Genomic DNA, 22,793 nt, shown 5'->3' on the forward strand with positions numbered 1-22,793 from the left:
CAGGATGGCGTCAGGGATGCGTAAGAAGCAAGTGAAGCTGGAGAAATGTGAACCTGTTGTTTCTGAAGCCTGGTAAGTAGGAGTCTGATCCTCTGACTCTGATATTGGTTAATGGGATCTGAATGCTCAACTCCCACACACAGCTTTGAAAATTTACTCCATCTGCTCTGTTTCTTGTTATCTTGCCTTTTTTTTTCCTCTAGCAGAGAAGACAGAGCCCTCTCTTTTCCTGAGATAAGCTTTGAGAACTCTAACAATTTGAATACAAATGTTAATTTTATCAAAGCCAGTTTTAATACCAATTGGGAATTTGGTTTCTTCTCTAGCAGCACTACATTTAAAAATAGATCTGTGCGCCAAATGAATGCACAAGTTCACAGACACAAGGTACCAGTAATGGCCAGATTAAAACCTTATCCCTTACAGATTTTATCACCTAACTCTGAAAAATGTTTAAGGATCGTTTACAAGGTCAAAGGGTTACATTTTATTGATCTCCTAGAGTTCATTTTATATTTCTTCATGTCCCTCTTATTACATCTGTGGCACACACAAACACATAAATTGTTATAATTCCTTCAAAACATGCTGTCTAGTGTCAGCGGAGTCCGGAGTGACTTATTGGTGCTACTGATTTAAAAGGAAGCTTGTGGATGAAACAACAGCCAAAATCTACATTTTTTTTCTAAAACCTTTTTTCACCCTTTGTTCTTTTAACCCCTTTTTTCACTCTTTTGAAAAAGTGTTGTCAAACTTCTCCTTTATCCGCTTATTATCTGATTTTTCTTTGTCTTTTCCCTTCTTTTTTGGTTTTCTTTTTTTCTTGTGGGTTTTCTGTTGGCCTTATTAAATGGCTCTAGTGGCAATAGCAATGACATGACTCACCGTTTCACTGTCAGCATTTCACAGTCTCTGATAAAGCAGAGCAGAAATTTTTTTTGCCAAGCTATAGATTTCCACAGAGTATCCTAGAAATGCTGTAGAAATTATATTCCTTTCTTCACAACTCAGTAACTCCAGCACTCTTGTGCTAAGCAAATACATGACATCTCGTGCTAAGTTAGAGCCCTGAACTAAACTTTGTATTAATTAGCAAAGCAATAAAGTCATCCAGGCTCATTATTTGTTAAAAGGCACACAGCACTTATCCTTGCACAGCAATCACTCAGCCTCTGGTAATATCGAGGCTACAAATTGCTTTCTAGATGTATTCCCAGAACATAAAACAAATACATCACATTTTTGTTTAACAAACATCACTACCTAATATGAGCTATACAGGCTTTATTTATGCCATTTGCAGTAAACATAGCATTAAATATGTTGTCTGGATAAGAACTTGCCTAAGAACACTTGAGTCATAATGCAAGCTGGGAGCACTAAATTGATTTTAAGTTAATCTGACATTTAAAAGGAAATTGTCATTATCTAATTCACAAGGAGCTGCTCCAAAAGACTATAAAGAAAACTGTTTTCATTTTGCTTAGATCTGGCACTGCAAAAGGTTGCACGCTTCTAAGCAGACCTCCTCAAATTACAAAATATACTTAGAAATATTTAAGGTAGTAGAATTAGAGTATTTAACTATATTTTAATGAAAACAGTCAGTGTTCTTCGTCTCTGAAGAAAGGGAGAATGGAAAGATAAATCTGAGAGGCTGAAGTTCAATTACCTGTTTCTCCGTGTGTCACTCACAAAGCTTAGCATATAATTGATTTTTTTGATTTTCTGTTTGTTTCATTAAATCCAGAAGTAGAAGGAACATTTTAGGTCAAACTAAACTAAAAGCAATCTTTTTCATTTTCATTAATTGTTTTTCAAATCAAATTAAACATTTACATTTCCCAAATAAAACACATGTGACTTCATTATGGGAGTATAATATTAGCTACATCTCCAAATACAACCCTGTTATGAAGTATAGAATTTACTGAAATAAAACATTTTGTTTCTGTTTTATGTTCTTCTCATTAATTTTCCCATCGACACTGTGGGCCAAATGTGACCAGTTACTGAAGTGAATAGCTTCAGTCAGTCTGATTCTGTGGGGTTTTTGGTGTCTTTTGTCGATGTGGCTGCATTTCCCGATGCTTTCATTGGAACCCGTCTAAATACTTCCAGATTTCTCTGTTGTTTTAAGCTCACTAGCTACACAGAAGAGATATGGGAACTTTCCTGCCTCAAAAAAAAAGATATTCAGTGACTAAAAGCATTCAGGAATATCTGTTGAGATGCTCTCACCATGGAAGGAAGGAGGCGTGTGTGATGCCCAAAGACTCAGTGCTGTCCTTACTGATGAGAGCTTAGAAGAGGCTTTGCAGGGCACTGATTTCAGTGGTCTCCCAATGGCCTCCACGTGCGAAGATCCAGTCGATGTATGGTGAGAGTTCACTGGCTCTTAGCTTGAAGCAACATCCCTTTTTGGTACTGTTTGTTTGCTGATGCAAAACAGAGAAATTCCTTACTCTCTTCATTGCTTTTACCTGTCTCTCACTAAACTCAGTGCAAGAAGGGAAAGGGGCTATTTCAGCTCTGCATGGTGCGATCTATTCAAATACCGTTCCCCAAGCAAAGACAGGGCCATCTATTAGTAAAAATTCTTTACTGTGAGGGTGGTGAGGCCCTGGCACAGGATGCCCAGAGGAGCTGTGCCTGCCCCCTCCCTGGCAGTGTTCAAGGCCAGGTTGGACGGGGCTTTGAGCACCGTGGTCTCGTAGAAGGTGTCCCTGCCCATGGCAAGGGGGTTGGAACTAGGTGGCCTTTAAGGTCCCTGCCAACTCAAACCATTCTATGATTCTATGATTCTACTAATAAATAGATGCATGGGTACAGCACTGCGCCATTGCTGCATCTACCCAGCAGGTCACGGCTGCTCTATGTGCAGTCAGCCCAGAGGACAAGACCTTCTGCACCCATCCATGAGGAACAACCTCATGCACCAGTAGAGGCTTGGGGTGGACCTGCTGGAGAGCAGCTCTGCGGAGAGGGACCTGGGCGTTCTGGTGGACGACAGGTTAACCATGAGCCAGCAGTGTGCCCTGGCTGCCAAGAAAGCCAATGAGATCCTGGGGTGCATCAAGAAGAGTGTGGCCAGCAGGTCGAGGGAGGTTCTCCTTCCCCTCTACACTGCCCTAGTGAGGCCTCATCTGGAGTACTGTGTCCAGTTCTGGGCTCCCCAGTTCAAAGATGAAGAGCTACTGGAGAGAGTCCAGCGGAGGGCTACGAGGATGATGAGGGGACTGGAACATCTCCCCTATGAGGAGAGGTTGAGGGAACTAGGCTTGTTCAGCCTGAAGAAGAGAAGGCTGCGAGGGGACCTTATAAATGCTTACAAATATCTAAAGGGTGGGTGTCAGGAGGATGGGGACAAGCTCTTTTCAGTGGTGCCCAGTGACAGGACAAGGGGCAATGGGCACAAACTGAGGCACAGGAAGTTCCGTCTGAACATGAGGAAGAACTTCTTCTCTCTGAGGGTGACGGAGCACTGGAACAGGCTGCCCAGGGAGGTTGTGGAGTCTCCTTCTCTGGAGATATTCAAGACCCGCCTGGACAAGGTCCTGTGCAGCTTGCTGTAGGTGACCCTGCTTTGGCAGGAGGGTTGGACTAGATGACCCACAGAGGTCCCTTCCAACACCTACTATTCCGTGATTCTGTGATTCTGTGATTCTGTGATCTGTGTACACGGACCCTGCCTGATGTCTGCACGTGCTGTAGGAAAATGCCTTAACATTGTCTAAAACCTCAGGGGAAAAAGCATCTTGCCACGTATTTCTTACTCTCAGGAGAAGCCAGGTGCCTTGGTGGTGTTTGGGCATAAGTGCACCTGTGCTTGTTCAGGTTCCTCCCAGATGAGACTGATCCTAAGATTACAAAATCCTTTAAAGACTTTAAATGAAGGAATAAGGAGGTATGGAGAAAGGTAGTTGGGCTGGTTTCTGGGAAAGAAAGAAGAGCTGTTGTCAGAGATAACAGTAAGGTCTCTATCATCTCTTTCACCTTCGAAATAGCTTTTTTTTTTTTTTTAGTGTAAGGTTGCAATTTTGTATTTGCGTAGAAAATCTAATGCCCTGGAGCAAGAACTTGAATGTGTTGCAGAATATTAGCATTTCTCTAGCCAGAAAAGAGGAGATGTAGGTTTCATGGCTGACCTTCAGCTGCTGGATTCCCCATTTCCAGATGCTAGGCTTGGCTCTTCCTTCCCAAGGAAACCCAATATGCTAAAGGCAGGTAAAACTCACTGGCCCAGGAAAATGTACTTGAGCCAGCTGAACTCGGTGTGTGGGGTTTTGGTTGTTTATTTGTTTGTTTTTCAAACTGGTTGTGGAAAGCTGTCTGCTATACCTAAATTGATGTCCCATGATACCTTGTCTCTGTGGTGGCTCCTGCGTGGAGCCATAAAGGAGTTCAAACAGGGGAAGACCAAATATAGCCATAAATTACTTTTGCACTGTCTGTTTGGGTTAATAAGCAATACTGGCCAAGAGAGGGACTCTGTCTTTAAATCCATGCAGAGTAATCAAGATGCATCTACCCTGAGGAGTTGGAGACATGGTCTGCTCAGCAGAGTGTTGGGTGAATCAGGCTGTTGCCCATGACCCTGAATTCACACTGATGGTCTCTTGCATTGTGTGGATCAGGAGGGAAGTGGGGCCCTCAGGGCCATGTTGAGCATGAGGACAGTAGTACAGATCCCCACTGAGAAGGGAGAACACTCCCACCTCTGAGCATGGAGTCCTGCTAGGATCTCCTGAGCCAAGTGCTAAGGTCATTGGAGAGACTGTGTTGAAGCACTGCTTCTTGGGATCTCAGGGAAATGCAGTGACAAATATTCCTGTTCTCTTCTAAAAACCCCATGTATTAGTCATGCAAATGGAGTGTTGTTCCGTGGTGACACAGACCCAAGCTAACATTTTTTTTTTTTTTTTTTTAGCTTTGATTATGTATTTTGTTAACGGCCACTCTAAAGGCCCTGCTCTTCTGCACTCCTGCCTGTGCCACTTCACATTCTGCTGAGGACGCTGGGGAAATGAGGGCTGTCAAGTTGTGATAATGTTGCAGAATTCACGGTCAGAATATTGCATTTTGGTGTGGCCTTTGCATATCTGAGCACTTAGGCGTTGTAGCACTGGGACCTTGCAATGTCACGGAGATAACACTGCCCTCAGCTCACGCATGTACTTCCCCGAGTGACAACACCTCGCAGACATTAACAGGCATTTGCTTACCTTAGGGAAAGCACTCCAAGAAAAATTCGCGTCTCTGAGCTACCAGCTGTTTGTGTGTGTGTAGAAGAGCTGAAATTCATTTTCTCAGTGAGAAGTTGATCTAAATCCTCCTGAATTTCAGTAGGAAAATCTATTGAGCTCAGCAGACCCAGATTTAGACACCCAGCATAGCTAAAAATGCAGAATAAAATATAATTTTATGTTTATTTGCTTTGGAAGGAATGAGGGATGTTGTTTTCAGCTGACTATGTAAGTGAAGTGGCATGTTTAAGCAATTGGTGCAATGTTTACAATACTCTTCAAATCAAAGAGCTGTGTCTGAGGGGACCAGAACTTGGTGTATTAATGCCATGTTTCAATCTAGAAAACTGAGGGAACAAATGCAACAAAATGGCACTATAAAGCATCAGGGTGTGGGTGAGGAGCCAAGTGCTGTGCCATCAGCATCCCTCAAAGTGTATATTTTGCCATTCTTGCTTTAGGAGAGTGAAGTGCAGCTCTCCTGGCTCCGCCCTGTTGCTGATGTTGAATGTTTTCTAGAAAGTCAGTGGGAGATACCACCCAGAACATACTATAATAAGGTACAAGAAGATGTCCTCCAAAAGAGGCACAATGCCTCACTAGTACCTCGGAGACAAGATGTGTGGTTTGAGGTAGTTCTCTGGGGTGATAAAGACTGGATGTAAATTCCTTGTTGCTCTACAGCTGTTGAAATCTGTAAGAGCCCCTTGGAGTTGCATCTGCAAGATGATGTGCCCATGCTCTGCAAGGCAACATGACACAACATCTCCAGATAGCTGTGGGCAGTTAAGCATTGCCAAGAAGCACAGGTTCTGCAAAGAGCTCATCTGGGTTGCTACAGAGTCACAGGATTCTGAACTCCCTTGGTCCACTGTAGGCACCAGGCCGCGGCGTCCCACACTGCTTGGGGATGTCCCAGCCTCTTGGTGCTTGACTGAGGCAATTGTCCTTTGAGTATCTCTCATCTGTACCTTCCTCCACATTTTGGGTTTCTCAAAGAGCAACTGAGATGCCTGAGCCCAGCAAGGGCTTTTGGGTTGAGGACCTTTCTGGTACCACATCAGCTTGATTGGAGGCCAAAATCTTTGAGGACAAGGAGGTGGAAGAACTTTCTGTCTCCTCACTGCTCAGCACTGCAGGGAATGCTGGCTTTCCATTTGGCAGTCCCAGGCTCTTGTGAGACATCTTAAACACATCCTGATGCCCTGTTGTGCTTATGTGATTTGAGATGTTGAGCCCTCTGTTTTCATCCCCGTGCTACACTAGCGTGTAGTAGCTGTCACCTCCCTGGTCTGCACCTGAGGTAGGAACCAGTAACTGGTCGTTGAGAGATGATGAGGAAGAGAAGATGGATAAGCTGCTTTAATGGCAAAGCCCAACATGAGGACAGCAAAAGGTCAATATTTCTCGTGCAATAACCTACAGTTGTGGAAGGGCTGTGAAGTGACCTTCCCACTTGCAGACTGACACCAGTAACAGTTTCTCGAAATGTTTAAACTTAATCTATGTGATTCTCTCCTAAAATGGAGGTAAATGTCTCCAGATCACAGAATCACAGAATGGTAGGGGTTGGAAGGGACCTCTGTGGGTCATCTAGTCCAACCCCCCTGCCGAAGCAGGGTCACCTACAGCAGGCTGTAGAGGACCTTGTCCAGGTGGGTCTTGAATATCTCCAGAGAAGGAGACTCCACAACCTCCCTGGGCAGCCTGTTCCAGTGCTCCGTCACCCTCAGAGGGAAGAAATTCTTCCTCGTATTCAGATGGATCTTCCTATGCTTCAGTTTGTGCCCATTGCCCCTTGTCCTGTCACTGGGCACCACTGAAAAGAGCTTGGCCCCATCCTCCTGACACCCACCCTTCAGATATTTATAAGCATTTCTAAGGTCCCCTCGCAGCCTTCTCTTCTTCAGGCTGAACAAGCCCAGCTCCCTCAGCCTCTCCTCATAGGAGAGATGCTCCAGTCCCCTCACCATCCTCATAGCCCTCCGCTGGACTCTCTCCAGTAGCTCTTCATCTTTGAACTGGGGAGCCCAGAACTGGACAGAGTACTCCAGATGAGGCCTCACTAGGGCAGTGTAGAGGGGAAGGAGAACCTCCCTCGACCTGCTGGCCACACTCTTCTTGATGCATCCCAGAATGCCATTGGCCTTCTTGGCTACAAGGGCACACTGCTGGCTCATAGTTAACCTGTTGTCCACTAGGACACCCAGGTCCCTCTCCGCAGAGCTGCTCTCCAGCAGGTCCGCCCCAAGCCTGTACTGATGCATGGGGTTGTTCCTCCCCATGTGCAGGACCCTGCATTTGCCTTTGTTGAACCTCATCAGGTTCCTCTCTTCCCAACTTTCCAGCCTGTTGAGGTCACGTTGAATGGCAGCACAGCCTTCTGGTGTATCCACCACATCTCCCAGTTTGGTGTCGTCAGCAAACTTGCTGAGGGTACATTCTAACTCTTCATCCAGGTCGTTGATGAGGATGTTGAACAAGGCTGGGCCCAGTACTGACACCTGGGGGACACCACTAGTTACCAGCCTCCAACTAGACTCAGCGCCGCTGATGACGACCCTCTGAGTTCTGCCATTCAGCCAGTTCTCAATCCACCCCATCGACCACTCATCCAGCCCACACTTCCTCAGCTTCCCTAGGAGGATATTATGGGAGACTGTGTCGAAAGCCTTGCTGAAGTCTAGGTAGACAATATCTACGGCTCTCCCTTCATCTAGCCAGCCAGTCACGTCATCGTAGAAAGCTATCAGATTGGTCAGGCATGATTTCCCCTTGGTGAATCCATGCTGACTACTCCTGATAACCTTCTTTTCTTCCACTTGCTTCATGATGGCCTCCAGGATAAGCTGCTCCATCACCTTTCCCGGGATGGAGGTGAGGCTGACCGGCCTGTAGTTCCCTGGGTCCTCCTTCTTGCCCTTTTTGAAGATTGGCGTGACACTGGCCTTTCTCCAGTCCTCAGGCACCTCTCCTGTCCTCCAGGACCTCTCAAAGATGATGGAGAGTGGCTCAGCAATGACATCCGCCAGCTCCCTCAGCACTCGTGGGTGTATTCCATCGGGGCCCATGGATTTGTGGACATCCAGATGGCTTAAGCGATCCCTCACACAGTCCTCCTCGACCAAGGGAAAGTCGTCCTTTCTGTAGGCTGCTTCTCTTACCTCTGGGGCCTGAGATTCCTGAGGGCCAGTCTTAGCACTGAAGACTGAAACAAAGAAGGCATTCAGTAGCTCTGCCTTCTCCGCATCCTCCGTCACCAGGAGACCCGCCTCATTCAGCAGCGGCCCCACATTGTCCCTAGCCTTCCTTTTGCTGCTGATGTAGTTGAAGAAGCCCTTCTTGTTGTTTTTGACATCCCTTGCCAGCTTCAATTCCAGGTGGGCCTTGGCCTTCCTCGTCGCGTCCCTGCATGCTCTGACCACATTCTTGTATTCTTCCCAAGTGACCTGCCCCTCTTTCCACATTCCATGGACCCTTATGTGTGTGTCATTTACCACACTCATGACCAACTAATGAGAAGTGGTGGGGAACAGTTCTGTATGTAAGCCCATGTAGCCACCTTCACATCAGCAGTAGGAGGGGTCACTCTGTGGACCTAGTTGTTAATTGCTGTGGTCTAGAAAGGCATTTAAATACTTTTAACTCTTCCTTTCCCCAGAATGTGAAAGTTACTGTGAGTGCATGCACTATGGTCACCCCTGATTTCTAGGTATTGAGCATCCCAGCTAGAGCTGTTCTGTCTACCTCACTTGTGAGAAATACCAGATATCCAGAAATCCCTGGCTAACTTGGTAACTGCTCAATATGCTACCAGTTTGTGTTCCTGGTAAAAAAAATAAAAAGCACATCTGGGGAAAACTGGGCGTATAATGTCCCTACATGGGCCTGGAGCCCCAGCTCCTGGCTGCCCAGAGGTGCTGTAGGGAGAACCTGATTAGATAAAAACCAGAAGTATCTTTCAAAACGGAGTCATATGGGCAACCATAAACATTTAGTGACTGGACTTAGGATTCATAAAAACAATATTCATTATGAAGCTGCTTTTCTGTGAAATCACTGTTGGCTCTTTAATACAGTTAAGCGTAAAATACAGTAACTGTTTTGCAAGCTAATTGCCAAGAAAGCAGAGACAATCTATCTTAGCATTTGTTTATATGCAATGAGGTTTTATAATCTAATTTGCAGATTACCAGCCATGATATTTTGGGCAATTAATGGACTGAGCTGAATTGCTCACTCCCTTATATGAGGTTTTTGCGGAACATATATCTGGACTAAGGAAGGGTACTTAAAATTCTGCACTCACTTCTGTTTATTAATGGCCATGCTCTTCCAGAACTGTAGATGTTACCTGGTGAATGCAGTTCTGCTTTTATTACTATTCCTATAAATTAGTTACTTGTAACAGTAATTCAGAAGTGAATAAAACTAATTTTCCTTTTCATTTTAGAATTGACTTCAGTTAAATATGAGACTGTTACTCTGACTAAATTATGAAACAGCAACTGAATAATGAACTCTTAACGCTTTGATAACTGACTCTGGCAAGCATCACTATACAGATTGCTGTAAATATTCTATATGCATAAAGCCTTTGCATCTTACTGCTGTGAGTAGAATTTTTTCCCCCCTTCTTAAACCATTGCTAGTCCTTCCATCTCACTGTGGATTGGCAACTCTTCAGGGTGAGCCATGAATCTTACTTAGGTTGTGCCACAGCAATCACTGCTGAAATAGCCATGATAGTTTGAGAGGTTACAGTGCTGTGCTGGAAGGCAGGTGAATTGATTCTGAAAGTATTCATCACTTTCCTCTTTTTTAAGCCCAGAATTTGCTCTGAAGCGGGTGAAGACTCATGATTTGGTTTGATGTAGGAGTCATAACAAATAGTTGATATTAACATCCCTGGCCTAGCAAGGTGTATGTACAATGCCTAACTCCATTGGGTCATCTAAATCTCTGACTGATACCCAAAATGCAACTGTGGCAAAAATAAATGATTTTGACAAAGAGATCAAGAGTGAATGTTCATGCTGACTTTCACATGTGAACCTGCGCTACTTTTATTCCTCAGCCCATGGCAGATCACCTACCTCTTTGGGTACCTCATGCTTGCCGCAGCTCTCGATACGGTTTTCTTGTTTGTGTAAGGGAACCTTCGTAAGAATCACTTTTGTCCCTTTCTGAGCAGAAGGAAGGGTAATCCTCAGGGAGGACAGACAACTTCTGGAAGATGAGATTGATGCTGGGAGCATCCTGAGAGGTCAGCAGCCTCCAGAACCCGGACTGCCTCTGAGCCTGTGGTTTGTGTGCATCCTCAAATGCACACCCCGCACGGGAGTGGTGCTAGCCTGAGCTGAGATGCTGCAGAGTGCGCAGCCAGCAGCACTGGTAGCTGAGTGTAGCTCCCAAGGCTGATATTCAAGCTGAGATTTGCTGACCACGTTAAAATAAGCATTTAGGTTTCTCTAGTAGCCAATAGAGAGAGTCCAGGCTCTCCAGAGAGCACTTATCTCATTTGAAGATTAATGTGTAACCCACCCTATGGAGCTGCATGTATTAGTCCACTGACTGGTGAAGGAGCCTCAATTGGCTGCTTTTGGCTAGATATCTTACTCATAAATGTTTTTTACTAGGTTAGGTCACTCCTAAGGACAGAAGCTGAGAATAGACTGCTCTCAGTAACACTTGCATTCTGGCAGGTATTGTTCCTTAACTTGTCTGACATTCTGCCCTAAGGCATTAGGTAGCAAAAGTCACTGTACTTAACATCCAGCCAAACAAATTCTGTATGAAGTCTAGACTGTGCAGAGGCTGTTCTGAGTCTGAAAGGCAGAAGCTCTGTGAGGAGAAGTGCTTCACAGGGGACATGGGTAGGATGGAGAAAATGGACATCTAGTCCCCGGTTGCCTTACAGACTCTCTTTGAGAATATAGGCAACTCTCGTAGTGCTGGCCTGAAAGGATGCATGGGCCTCAAGTTCAAAGTGTAGAGCCTTCAAACCTTCACTTTCCAGTCAATGAAAACTGGTTTACTTGGTGTGCTGAGGCTTCTGTTAGAGAAGTTTTGAAAGGTCAAATACACCTTCCAGACTCAAAGATAGTGTATGGAGCAAAGATTGGAAGTTCCAGCTCCTCCATAAACCCTAGACAATTGAATGTAGTCTTGTACATGAGTACTCATCCATGTTTGTGTTGTGAATATTTTATGGGACTTGGGTGGGCCTAAAGATGAGTGCAATCGTAGAATCACAGAATGGTTTGAGTTGGGGCGGACCTTAAAGATCATCCGGTTCCCACTCCCCTGTCCCCCCCCCGCCCTCAGACAGCTTGCACCAGACCAGGTTGCTCAAAGCCCTGTCCAGCCTGGCCTTGAACACTTCCAGGGAGGGGGCATCCACAGCTGCTCTGGGCAACCTGTGCCAGTGCCTCAGCACCCTCACAGTAAAGAATTTCTTTTTTATATCTATTCTTAATTTACCGTCTTTTGGTTTAAAGCTATTGCATCAACCTTCTTTTGGTTTAAAGCCAATGCATTAACCTGAACATGTTTAAGAGGTGCATGAGCGCCTAATAAGATGCGCTGAGAAGAAAAGGATTTGAATGCTCAAGCCTAGCCCAGAGGAAAAGGCAATTGCATGACATGCACAAATATGTGGCATAGAGTTGTGAAGATGTCAGGTCTCATCTGAAAAAATGTGTTGGTCTATGCTGTTCAGGGAAGATAACTCCTATTTGGTGTGGGTAGCAAAGGTTGTCTAATGTAAAGAAATAGTCTTTTACTTGGAAGACTGCTAGAAAACCCATAGAGGGCAAAACAAAGGCTCAGAAGAAGTATGATTATCTCAAATACGTCTAGAAATAAATCACTAGGAACTAGAGCTACTCCAGTTGAAACATAGTGCCAGCACAAAGATAAAGAACTGGTTATGAATAAATGTAGCTTGGAATTTAAAAATGAACAGTAATACAAAACCTAGTAAGTTTTTCAGCACAACTATGCAGAGCCTGCCTGTAGAAGAGGAACTAGGCCTGTTGATAAGAGATGACTCTCCCATAGGTTCTTTTAAATGAATGCTAGAAGAAAAAAGAAAGGGGGAAAAAAGAAAAAGAAAATGGAATCAGTTGAAAAGTGCCACTTTATTTCACTAAGACTGCACTTCCACAGGTGCAAATTAGGTCAAGTAGTAGAAGTATAGCCCAACAGGTCATGTGACAGCACTGGAGAGTGCATATTCAGAGAACAAACATAACTGCAGCAGTGATGCGTGCTTGCAGACTCCCATACTCTCTATTGGGCCTTGGAGTTCAGCTAGACTCATGATATCAGAGTTTGCTGAGGCCATCATCTTATAAATGTCAAATTAATATTAAACAATCATAATATGAAACGCAGGGCTTTCAACTTGAGTAATATGGTTACTGAATGTTAATTACTATGCCACTATCAAGTCGTACTTTGAGTTATGACATGTTTATTTTCTAGTTGTTAACCTTCAGGTTTTTTTGTATTTGGGTTGTGTCAGTGCACCGTTAGTGTTAATTTCTAAATTGCTAAATAGAAAGTAGAATATAATCTAGAAGAACATTGGAGATCAGCTTTTGGAATACTTCTATGTTAGGTTTTTCCGTTAATGTACATTTTTTCTTGCGACACGTCTAAATGCCACAGGCTGTTTCATCTTGAAGGTCTCATCCAACCTAAATGATTCTATGATTCTGTGGAGTAGAGGAAGTTCAGAGTTTTGCTGGGAACCAGGCTCCTGTCCTGGCTTGATCGGTGTGGGCTGTGATAAACTGGATGGGGTTATACTGGAGAGCAGGAGCTCAGACAAAGGCCATAGACAGTTCTGAGAGGTATGAGTGCCAAGCAGTTACAGAGGCTGGCCGAACTGTGGGCTGAAACAGCTGCTCCTGGACAAAAGGAGATGCTAGGTCTGCTGAAAGGAGCTGTAAAACCTGCCTAGTTCAAGACAGCAAAAATTCATGTCCCTGAATGCCAAGACTGCCCAGCCCTTGCTGAGTTCAGAACAGAAAGGTGGTACTGATGGATGGGAGATGCAGGAGGTGCTCCTGGGTGCCAGCTCCCACTGGACAGAGCTCAGCAGGAGATGCTTTTCCTCCCAGATATCAGATGAGGACTGCCAGGATTCCTGAGATCTTGCATAGGCTGAAGAGGGCCCTGGAAGACAGGAGTCTTGCTTACATTGAGAGGCAGAAAAAAGCAGACCAGCCTCATCTTGAAATTGAGAGAGGCAGTAGTGCCTGAGGCAGCTGGCCTTGTGCAAGAGCAGTAGGTCTGCTCATATGTCAGAGTCCGTTCATTGCTTCTGATGGAAGCCACCCCACTTCCAACAAAAATTTCTTGTATGTGACTATAGTGCACTTCTGTAAGGCTGTTACTTTGAGCTCTTACTACTGGTATAACTCTCTCTGGACACTCCAGTTCTCATACTTACATACATGAGGTTTTTCTGGCCTGCTTCAGTCTCTTGAAAGTGGTCTAAGACTGGGCATTGCCTTGTGGTTGGCACAGGGCCCCCAAGAAGCCTCAGTTCCCTTCCCGGCCCAGGCAGCTGTCTGCTAGGGGACTCTGGACTGATCTTCTTGCTTTGCCACGTCTCACCTTGACACCTGTAGAAGAGGTGTGCAATGACCTTTTCTTGCAGGGATCTTTGCTCTCCAGTGATAGTCACCATTGTAAAGAAGCGTCTTCAGAGAGGCCAAGAAAAATCTCTGCCTCTAGCTATGGTGGTATATCAGGAAAATTCTGTGCTATCTCACCCTTGTCCTTACAACGAGAAGATGTTTCTAGGACTCTTATTATTCCAGAGCAGTGCCTATCAAAGCTAATTAATGTTCAGACATAAGTCATCCTGGGATTTGGACTGCTTGGCAGTGAGCAGCCTGTTAGTTGCTTGTACAGCTTTAAGGACAAATGATCCAGAGAGGTTCAATCGGGGAAGCCCTCGGCACTCGAATGAAGGCAGAGCCTCTGGTTTATACCACTCATGAACAGCACTATTTTCTTAGGGAGCAGTTGCCAAAAAAAGTAAGGCAAGGGAAATGAGCCAACCAACAGCTAAACTAGAAATCAAGAGATGAGTTTGAGATTAATCCTTCTCTTAGCCTGTGTCATAGTCCAGGTCTCCACCTACACTGGATATATTTCTATCAATACTTTCTGTAATACCTCCTTACTGAGGAAGGCAAGGAAATATTTTCCCAAGCACTTGGTAGGGCACCCTTCACTAATTTCGCCCTCCAGAGAGAGTGGTGGTGGAGCAAGAGGCTGACCAGAGACCCTTTCCCTCGTATATCCACACGCGGTGACTTCGTTTTACAGTCTGCTGGCTCGAGGAATGATGTTTCTCTTCCTGTGCAGTATTTGTTTGGCAGCTTGGAGAAGCAGCCTTATCACTGCAATTATAGTTATCAAAAGCTTCTAAGAGAGTTTTCAAAAGAAACAGTCCCAGCCCTGCTGGGATCTGTTTGTGGGGCATGACAAGTGATTTTTAGAGCAATTGGGTTGATAGAGGGGAGCAGAGGAAGGTAAGGAGAAGAGCTAATGCAGTAAGTTCCTTCCAGATCTTTTTTAAAGCTGAGTGAATAATTCACAATGAATAATTTACTTGTTGGCATCAGGCTTTTATCTGCTTTGGGGATATGCTACAAGCAAAATGTAGGTCCTCAAATTTGTGGGTTTGAATTATGTGAATAGTTCTTTTTATGTAATTGTCTATAGCTTGGTTAGACATCTTAGACATCCCAGCTGTGTTGCTTTGTTGCAGTTTGTGGTGTGAAGTGGTTCCTCCTTTGTGGATTAAAGCAGAAGCACTTCTGCCATGGCCATTTATAATCCAAATTTTATTTCTGTGACTAACATATACTTGAAACTAATCACCTAAGTTCCAGCAAACAGTTGAGATGCATGAGGAACACATGAATGAAATTCAATAAACTCAGACAGCTTTTCGTACTCTCACATCATCTATTCTTTTCACACTGCTGAAACTCATTGTGCTTTAAATTTGTGGTTAAAAATTTACAAACATGACGTAAACTTTCATATAGCTCAGGTTCCAGAGATGCTTGTTGGGTTCTTCATTGGGTTCTTGGATGGGTGAGGGTGTTGTAAATGGAAGTGGTTCTGGTCACATCGTTGCTTATAGTAGTACCATCAACTTTAACTATCTTCCTGCCAAAACAATAGCAGGACTGGTTTTATTAAGCCCTTGTAAGTTGAGGTAAAGACTTAAACTCCTCTTGATCAAACGATTTTCTTTGTATACACCTTTGCTTAAAGAAGTGACCTCCTGGCAGTTGTCATATCACTGGACAACATTTCACTCAAACACACATCTGTGATGCAAGAAGGCAAATTAAAATTCATATCAGGATTTTGATCTCTTGGATATGTCACAGGCAACTGGAGGAAGGACTTTGATTTTTAGTAGTTGAAATATGTATGATAGCAATACACGGGAAATTTGCTTTCACTTCTGTGAAAAATAGAACTCCTGGAAGAAAAAAACAGGAAATAAATTTAGCAGGAAATATAAGCTCTGTACTAGTTGAAATTAAGTACTGCAATTAACCTGGAGTTCTGCATTGCCTTTATTCCTACCATTAATAATGCCGTCTTCTTCTCAGTCTCCAAAGCCGCATCTCTTGCTGAGGACAATATGTGCCTATCAGGTTCTGTATGTCCATAAACAGGCAAAATAATGTGCTTTTAACAGAAGGTTTTCCTACCACATTGCATTACCAGAACCTCAAACCACAGCCCCAGCAACCACCTACTCTAATGAAGGTGACCCACCATGGCATGACATATCTACCCCTGTCAAAGGAATGCCAGTCGTAACACTGGCGTTGGAGGACCCTCTCCATTTACCATTCTGCAAGTGCTTTATGTCTTCTTACTGGTATCAATTCTTCTATTAATCCAGAGTTTGCTGTAATAGATTTTTCTCTGAGCAATTGTAAGCAGTTACTTTATTAACCAATTGTAGCACCTATTTCTCTTAAAGTATTGGGGAAAGACAGCTAATAAACTCTTTCCTTTTTCTACTGTCATAGCTTTAGACCTTGACACAAAACCACAAGTCTGTAGTTTTAACCATCTGTCCAGCAAGTTCCTTTTTAAAATGGTTGGTTTTTATCTCTTCACAACCTACAGTGAATAATGACTTATTCTTTTTTTCCTCTTGTGCTATGAAATTTATTCACCTAAATAGTGGAAAGTAGCAAACCTGAAGGTAAGTTTGCAAATGGACCTTGAAGCCATAGATCATATACTTGTGCACAGATGGCTCGCTACATATGGTCATAACTCCGAGACTTTCAGAGCTCAGGAAAAAAACTAGAACTTTTTCAAGGACACCAGAAATCATAACTAGTTCCTAGTATTCGACTGGAATTTTACCCTGCTCAACTATAGAGTGAATTCAGGAGCTAGAGTTGGAAGAGACATCTACACTTCCAGATTTTTCATTTTAGCTAAGTCCAAAAACACAGGTATAGGCTGGTGTCTTAAAATCATCTGGCAAAGGAGAAACCTTTCTTGCCAGACTCAAGAGTTACTGAGCACATTGTTTCTGCAGCCACCTCCTTGCAGTGCTTCAGATTGGGTTAGTGTAGAGGAAAATATAGTAGCCTTGCGATATTCGTCATGGTACTTTTGAAAAAGATTTAGTTATATATTTTAGAATTTGATGCCTTGAGATATCTTTTATAACTTGCCTTCATCTTTTATTCTGCATGTTTTCCCCTCTCAAGAGACATTTAGGTAGCCTCCTCCTGCACTCCTTATAACAGTCAGCAACCTGGTCATCTTCAGGAATGAAGACAAACCTCTTTGGAGAGAAAGGAGAAGATCACATTTTATGACAGCTCAAAGCTTCAGGTGCCTGTGAGGAGAAGAATAACTCACTGCAGAAAACCAAGAAAGGCCGTATGGTTAGAAAGCACCATGAAGTTCTGCCTCAGCTCTCTGGCTGAATTGAAGCAAATCTCTGAAGCCCAGAGCTCCTTGGTGCCTGGGTACCTTAATGCATTTGAGAAGCTGGGCGTCTGTTCTCCATCAGTTGAGATGATGACTTACCTCCAAGGGTGGAGAAAAGCGCGACTGCTGGCATAAGTGTGCTTTCACAGGAGCTTCACTCACTGCAGTGAAGGTCGGGTCTCAGAAACAATGCAGTAAATGCCACTCCCAGGTGTGAAACAAGGGACTTTCCTTGGGCGTTGATGTCTGTAACCCAAGGAGGGGGGACCACAGAAAATGTCTTCCTGCGTGCCCATGAGTGAGTCTACACTTTCTCTTGAGAGGCGTCACCTCTCTGTGCAAGTGGCTTCTTGTTGGTGGAGAACCTGCTGGGGAAGGAAGCCCTGGCCATCACCACGCAACACCCAGGCTTGGTGCTGCAGCATGGAGGGGATTTCACTGGTCTGTGTATTTACATGAAAAAAAAGCAAGTTTCTCTGTACAGCACATGCTATATGTGCCTTACAAGAAGGGCAGTCCCCTGGCTCAAGAGTAATATGCTGGGAGGTATGGGTCTGACACAGATGTCCTGAATGTCCTTCCCAGGGCACTGTCTGCAATCTCCCATGTCTCTGTGTCCCCTTTGCTAAAACACGGTGATAGGTGAATAACCAGAGGTTGGGCAAATAATTACTCCGGTGTGGTACCCGCCACAGCTGACCTGCCAGATGTAGCTTGCAGAGCTCAAGGGCTGGATTACTGCTGCCTGCCTTCACGGAGACAGTTATTTGATTCTCTTTTCTGTCCTGGTTCCAATTCCTATAAAAGTTGCAGGAATGACATGTGTCAGAGAATTCAACTCTAGTTGAATTTGTCTGAAACTTCTAATTGGGTTCCAAAATCATGGGGGGAGAGGGGGCCGGGGAATGTGTAGGCGGGAGTTGGAAGATGAACAGATATTGTCATTACATGAAGCCTAACATTTTAGGAAATGAAGCCAAAATTCTCCTTGTTTGGGGAGAGATGCAAGAGTTGATACACTGAAGTCCAGGAGGCTTTTGAACCCTGCAGAGTAGGGGTCCTACAGCTCTGGCAGGGCACATCTGTGTGAGAGTATCTGCCTTCCTACCAGGATGCTCTGTTTATTTTTAAAGGCTTTCAGAAAGGCATCTTCTATTTACAGCTAACGTTTAAACAAGGGGCTTATTTTCAAGGCTAATTTGTCTTTGTGTCTTAACCGGCCACATTTTCACAATTAGCCGTCTGTGGCCCCCGAGCCGCAGGAGCTCGGCGGGGGATTGCAGCATGTCGCCTGGCAAAGGGGGGGCAGGGGGGGCTGCCTGGCTGCCATCTCCGCGCGGTACAGGCAGCGTGATCAGAGCGCTAACACAACAGACTGTGTAATTACATGTTTCTAGGAAGTGTGTTAGCTCCACGGGGAGCTGGGTCCATTTGGAGAGGAGGAGGAGGAGGAAGGGGAGGAGGAGGAAGAAGAGACTTTCTGTTGTGGGGGGGTAAGGTGAAAAGGGTCAGTGCGTAACCCAGCTCTCGCTCGAATATGATAAAGGTAATTGCTGCTCTGAAGTGAACGGCGGGTGCTTCCTGGTTCTGGCTGCTCTCCCTCGTTGCTCGTGTCTGTGTTATGCAGGCGCCTGCTCTCCCAACCAGGCGAAGCAGGGCTTTGCAAGAAGAGAGAAGAGGTTTGACCCTTTTGGAAGCGGTACGTTGCGCTATTCGACATTGTTTCTGCGCTAGCATCACCAGGGCAGGGAGGAAGACGCAGAGTCAGGGGCATGGCTGTTTTGTGCTATCTATGCATTTATTTAGGTGGAGGAAGGAGAGTGGCAATTAAAAGCAATTAATTATAGTCTCTGTGCTGGGGCAGGGGGAGGATGGCTTGGACCTAACCTGTCATGTAGGTGTTTGATACATGTCCTGTGTTGCTGCTGCTCACTGTGGCAGCGTGCGCCTGAGCTTTAAATATCCTGCAGTTCCCGATACCTTGTTTCTCCAGCAGGCTCTCTGTTTCATTTTCCTCCTCTCTCTAGTGTAAAATTTGGCCTAGCTTAAGCTTCTTTCCCTGGCTGAGAAGGTTATTTCCTTCCCTCCTCTGTTCCCCACCCCCTCGTCCATCCTCTCCTCCTCTTGCAGATGCTCTCCGACCCTGATTTGGGGTTTCTCTCCCTGCAGTTAGCTGTGGGCTCTGTGGATGCTTTGCCGTGACGGAGGGCCGAGGGCTGACCGAGTCGTGGGGAGGATTTGTACGTAGGAAGAGAGGCGATGGCTGTGCAGCGTGCTCCCGAGTCTGCTCTGAGCCTGCTGATGGTAAGTGCTTGCTGAAATCCGTTTGGGAAGGGGGGTGGGCAAGGGGGGCTGCACTGCACGGATTCAGGGCACCAAATCCACAGCAGGATTTTGTGTGAGCCACCGCTTGGCTGTTACAGGTCCCGGGGAACTTTGCAAAGGGCTCATCTGCTGCTCGCACGGAGACGGTCCTACTGTGATGGGTTTTAATGCATCTGGACCAATGTTCGAAGCAGGGTTTTGAAGTCACCTTTCCGGCAGAGCTGAGGCTTGCACTCGGGGTTGATCCTGAGCTGTTGTTTCTCATTTTGTTCGTAATATCAGTGTGTTGAATTCTCACATCCTTCTGCTTTCGCCCTTGCTGATTGTGAGAAAGCTTAGATGATGAGAAGGAGAGCTTGATGTCTGAGAGGCACGGTGTTAGCTGTGACCAGGTACTCAGGTGTTGTATCATTCGGGGAAAGGTCCCCTAATGCAGGGATTTGCCACCTGACTCTCTGCAGAGTGTGTCAGACCTGCTGCTGGGTGCAGACCACAGGCTGATGGCTAGTATCTATCTGAGCTATTTGCTACAACGTGTTGAGCCACTGACCTACTTCTCAAAGTTCTGCATATTTATAATATTTCAAAGAAGATTATTTAGCAAAACACGTGACTGAGTCCAGAAACATGCCACAGTCCTGCTGCAATTAAAATAAACCCTTTTGGTGGGGTAATAGAGAGTTTTTTAGCTTTACTGATTTTTTTTTTTTTTCCTCTGTCCTACTCTTGTTGCCATTTTCTATGCAGCAGCATGAGGGATGGTTTTAGTGTAAGATCTCTGCTGGATGTTTTTCTGCCTAAAGGACACTGTGATGTTTCCGCTAGAGAGTTGTTATAAGCAAAGAGCATGTGTGTGTGCACGTGTGTGTGAATGCATAGGTACATATGCATTACATATATATTTACGTGATTATTGTTACTGATCTCTCTTCTAATTGTATTAGGAAATGGTCCCTAGCACTCAGAGACATGATGAGTTTAGTAAAGGGTACGCTGCAGGATAATAACCCTGTAGTGCCTAAGGTTGTTAACAAAAGTCAAGTTGAGAAAAGCAAATTTTATGTCCCTTACTCAAAATGCTAAACATGCTATTAAACCTCCGCATGGTTTGTTTTATATTTGTCAGTGACTGACTTGCTGTGCAAGATCATTTTATTTCCCCTTGCTTACATCCGGCCTTCCTGGCTGTTTAAATGGCCTCTTTCTATTACTCTTTCAATGATAAATTGATGGGTGCCTGTCACCCCTGTGTCATTGTTTGGGCTGTATATGTGTTTAGTTTCACTACCCTCTTAATTCTCAAGTTAAACCTCTTTTTCTCCCACCTCTATACTCCTTGAACAGACCTTGTCAACCTCTGGTATGGTGCCAAGCTCTCCACAGATTTTCTCTCTTAAAACAGCATTCTGCGGCCGGATGACCTTGCCCCATCTGTCATTTTGAGGTGGATCGGGCATTTCTACAGCTCTGGCCCGTAGCCTGGACCCCTCGGGTCTCCTCACCTCGGGCACAGCCCTGGGCAGGGCTGTTGTGGTCTCCTAGCCCCACGTGGATGGGCTGCGTTGGGTTGAGGCTCCACAGCCAAAGGGGTTCCTGCCTTTGACCCCATGGATGGTTGGGGTGGTAGTGGGGGGAGGCATTTCTGGGTTGCGAGAGGACTCATGTAACACTTTGGACTCTGCTCTGTCACGATCTGGTACTAAAGGCTGGTTATGGGTGTGGAAAAGGTGACTTGGTATGTAAAATACACCACTTCTTGCCAACTGCTTCTCTTGCCTTAGTTTTTTCTTGGGTCATGAATTGGTTTAGTTAACTGTAGAAACCTCGTTCTTTCCCCTCTGCTCTGGCTTGGCTTTGATTGTGTTCTTGAGCAGGCTTCCCTTGAATCAATAATAAATTCTTGCATAATTCATCACACAATGAGCAGCTATAATGGCATCTCTTCCAAAACTGCCACTCTCCAGAGATTAAAGGATTATATGTCTTTGGGAAGCCCACAGAGGTATCTTTTAGTACTTTGATGGGCTTTCTCCGTTGAGAGAGTTTTCTTTTAGCAATAAGGAGTACTTCAGTACTGCATTTCCCCTGCAATAGGATGCAGAATGTGCATCCAACCATCCACTTTTTATGAGACCTAATCAGCAGCAGCATTTGGCAGTGCTGCATCATACTCAGTCTGAAAATAACTCCTTCTCAGTGGGATACCTCAAAGCACTTCTTGTTGCAGGTAAAGAAACCAAGGTACAGAGCCATTAGTTGACTTCCCTGGAATTTGATGCACTAAACTGAGTGACTCAAATGAGGAGTTTGCTCATCCCAAACTCCTTTCTGGCCAATTAAGAAAGATGGGCATCTCCAGGGTATGGGGTTTCGTTCCTATAGAAGGACCATCTATAGGACATAGGTATCTAGCACCAGTACGCCCCAGCAGAGAGAGCTGTACATGGGACCGTGTGGCATTTCTGGGTGCCAGCCATGATAACAGCTCACTGTGACTTACCTGTGCCTGGTAAATGCTACCTAGGACATGTAGTTGGCATGGCCTAAAGCAGCTCCCAGACCTCAGGTCAGCAGGGAGTAGCACATTGCCTGGGCAGCCATTAGCACACCTGAGAATCTCATTAAACCTGCAGCCTTATATGGACCGGTCCTTTTCAGTTTAGTGAAATAAATATTGACCATACAATGAATTAATCTAAATTGGATCTGGTTTTATTTTGATCTTGTTTTCTAGCCAGTTTAATACTCAGGTGATACTTTTTTTCTGTATTTAGTGATTTTCTTTTTTTTTTTCTCCCAGGCCAGGGAAAAGGCTCAATGAAGGAGAACTTGTCTTAAACATGTATTTTCCTAGCATAAAGATGCAGCTTTCATACAAAGACTGCAATCTGAAAATATAACTGCAACTCATCCATTCTGGTAAATGACTCGTATTACAAATGGTTCTGGATTGTGCCTGGTCCTGTAGGACTCCTGCCTCTACCTTGCTTCAGAGATCACAGCAGATGAGGGAAGTTGCCTGGTTCAGCATGGAGGAAACGGGGCCGAACTCTGCCCAAAGTGGCTCTGCCTGTAGCGTTATGAAACCGTTAAAACAGAGCTTCCTTAGTTTCTGTGAACCAAGAGGAGGGAGCATCTAAGCATGAGATAGCAAATACCGTGTCTAGTTAGGAATGATAACACCTGCTGCGTTAAGATCATTAATGCTGATGG

General features: G+C 44.8%; 1 protein-coding gene across 4 annotated transcripts in view; it reads left to right on the forward strand.

Moving 5' to 3' along the window:
* Positions 1 to 18,799: 18,799 nt before the first annotated feature.
* FRMD4A (FERM domain containing 4A) overlaps positions 18,800 to 22,793 on the forward strand; it is a 392,745-nt gene continuing 388,751 nt past the window's right edge. For 2 of the 4 annotated variants that reach the window (XM_075429179.1, XM_075429184.1), the window contains exons 1-2: positions 18,800 to 18,954; positions 19,425 to 19,559. In XM_075429179.1, the coding sequence (XP_075285294.1) occupies positions 19,515 to 19,559 (45 nt within the window). In that variant the 5' untranslated portion in view covers positions 18,800 to 18,954; positions 19,425 to 19,514. Of the gene's footprint in view, positions 18,955 to 19,094; positions 19,150 to 19,196; positions 19,327 to 19,424; positions 19,560 to 22,793 lie in introns of those variants that run through there. The other 2 variants (XM_075429182.1, XM_075429181.1) reach the window with 2 other exon arrangements.

The sequence above is a fragment of the Opisthocomus hoazin genome, chromosome 8 (genome assembly GCF_030867145.1).
Source record: "Opisthocomus hoazin isolate bOpiHoa1 chromosome 8, bOpiHoa1.hap1, whole genome shotgun sequence".
NCBI lineage: Eukaryota > Metazoa > Chordata > Aves > Opisthocomiformes > Opisthocomidae > Opisthocomus > Opisthocomus hoazin.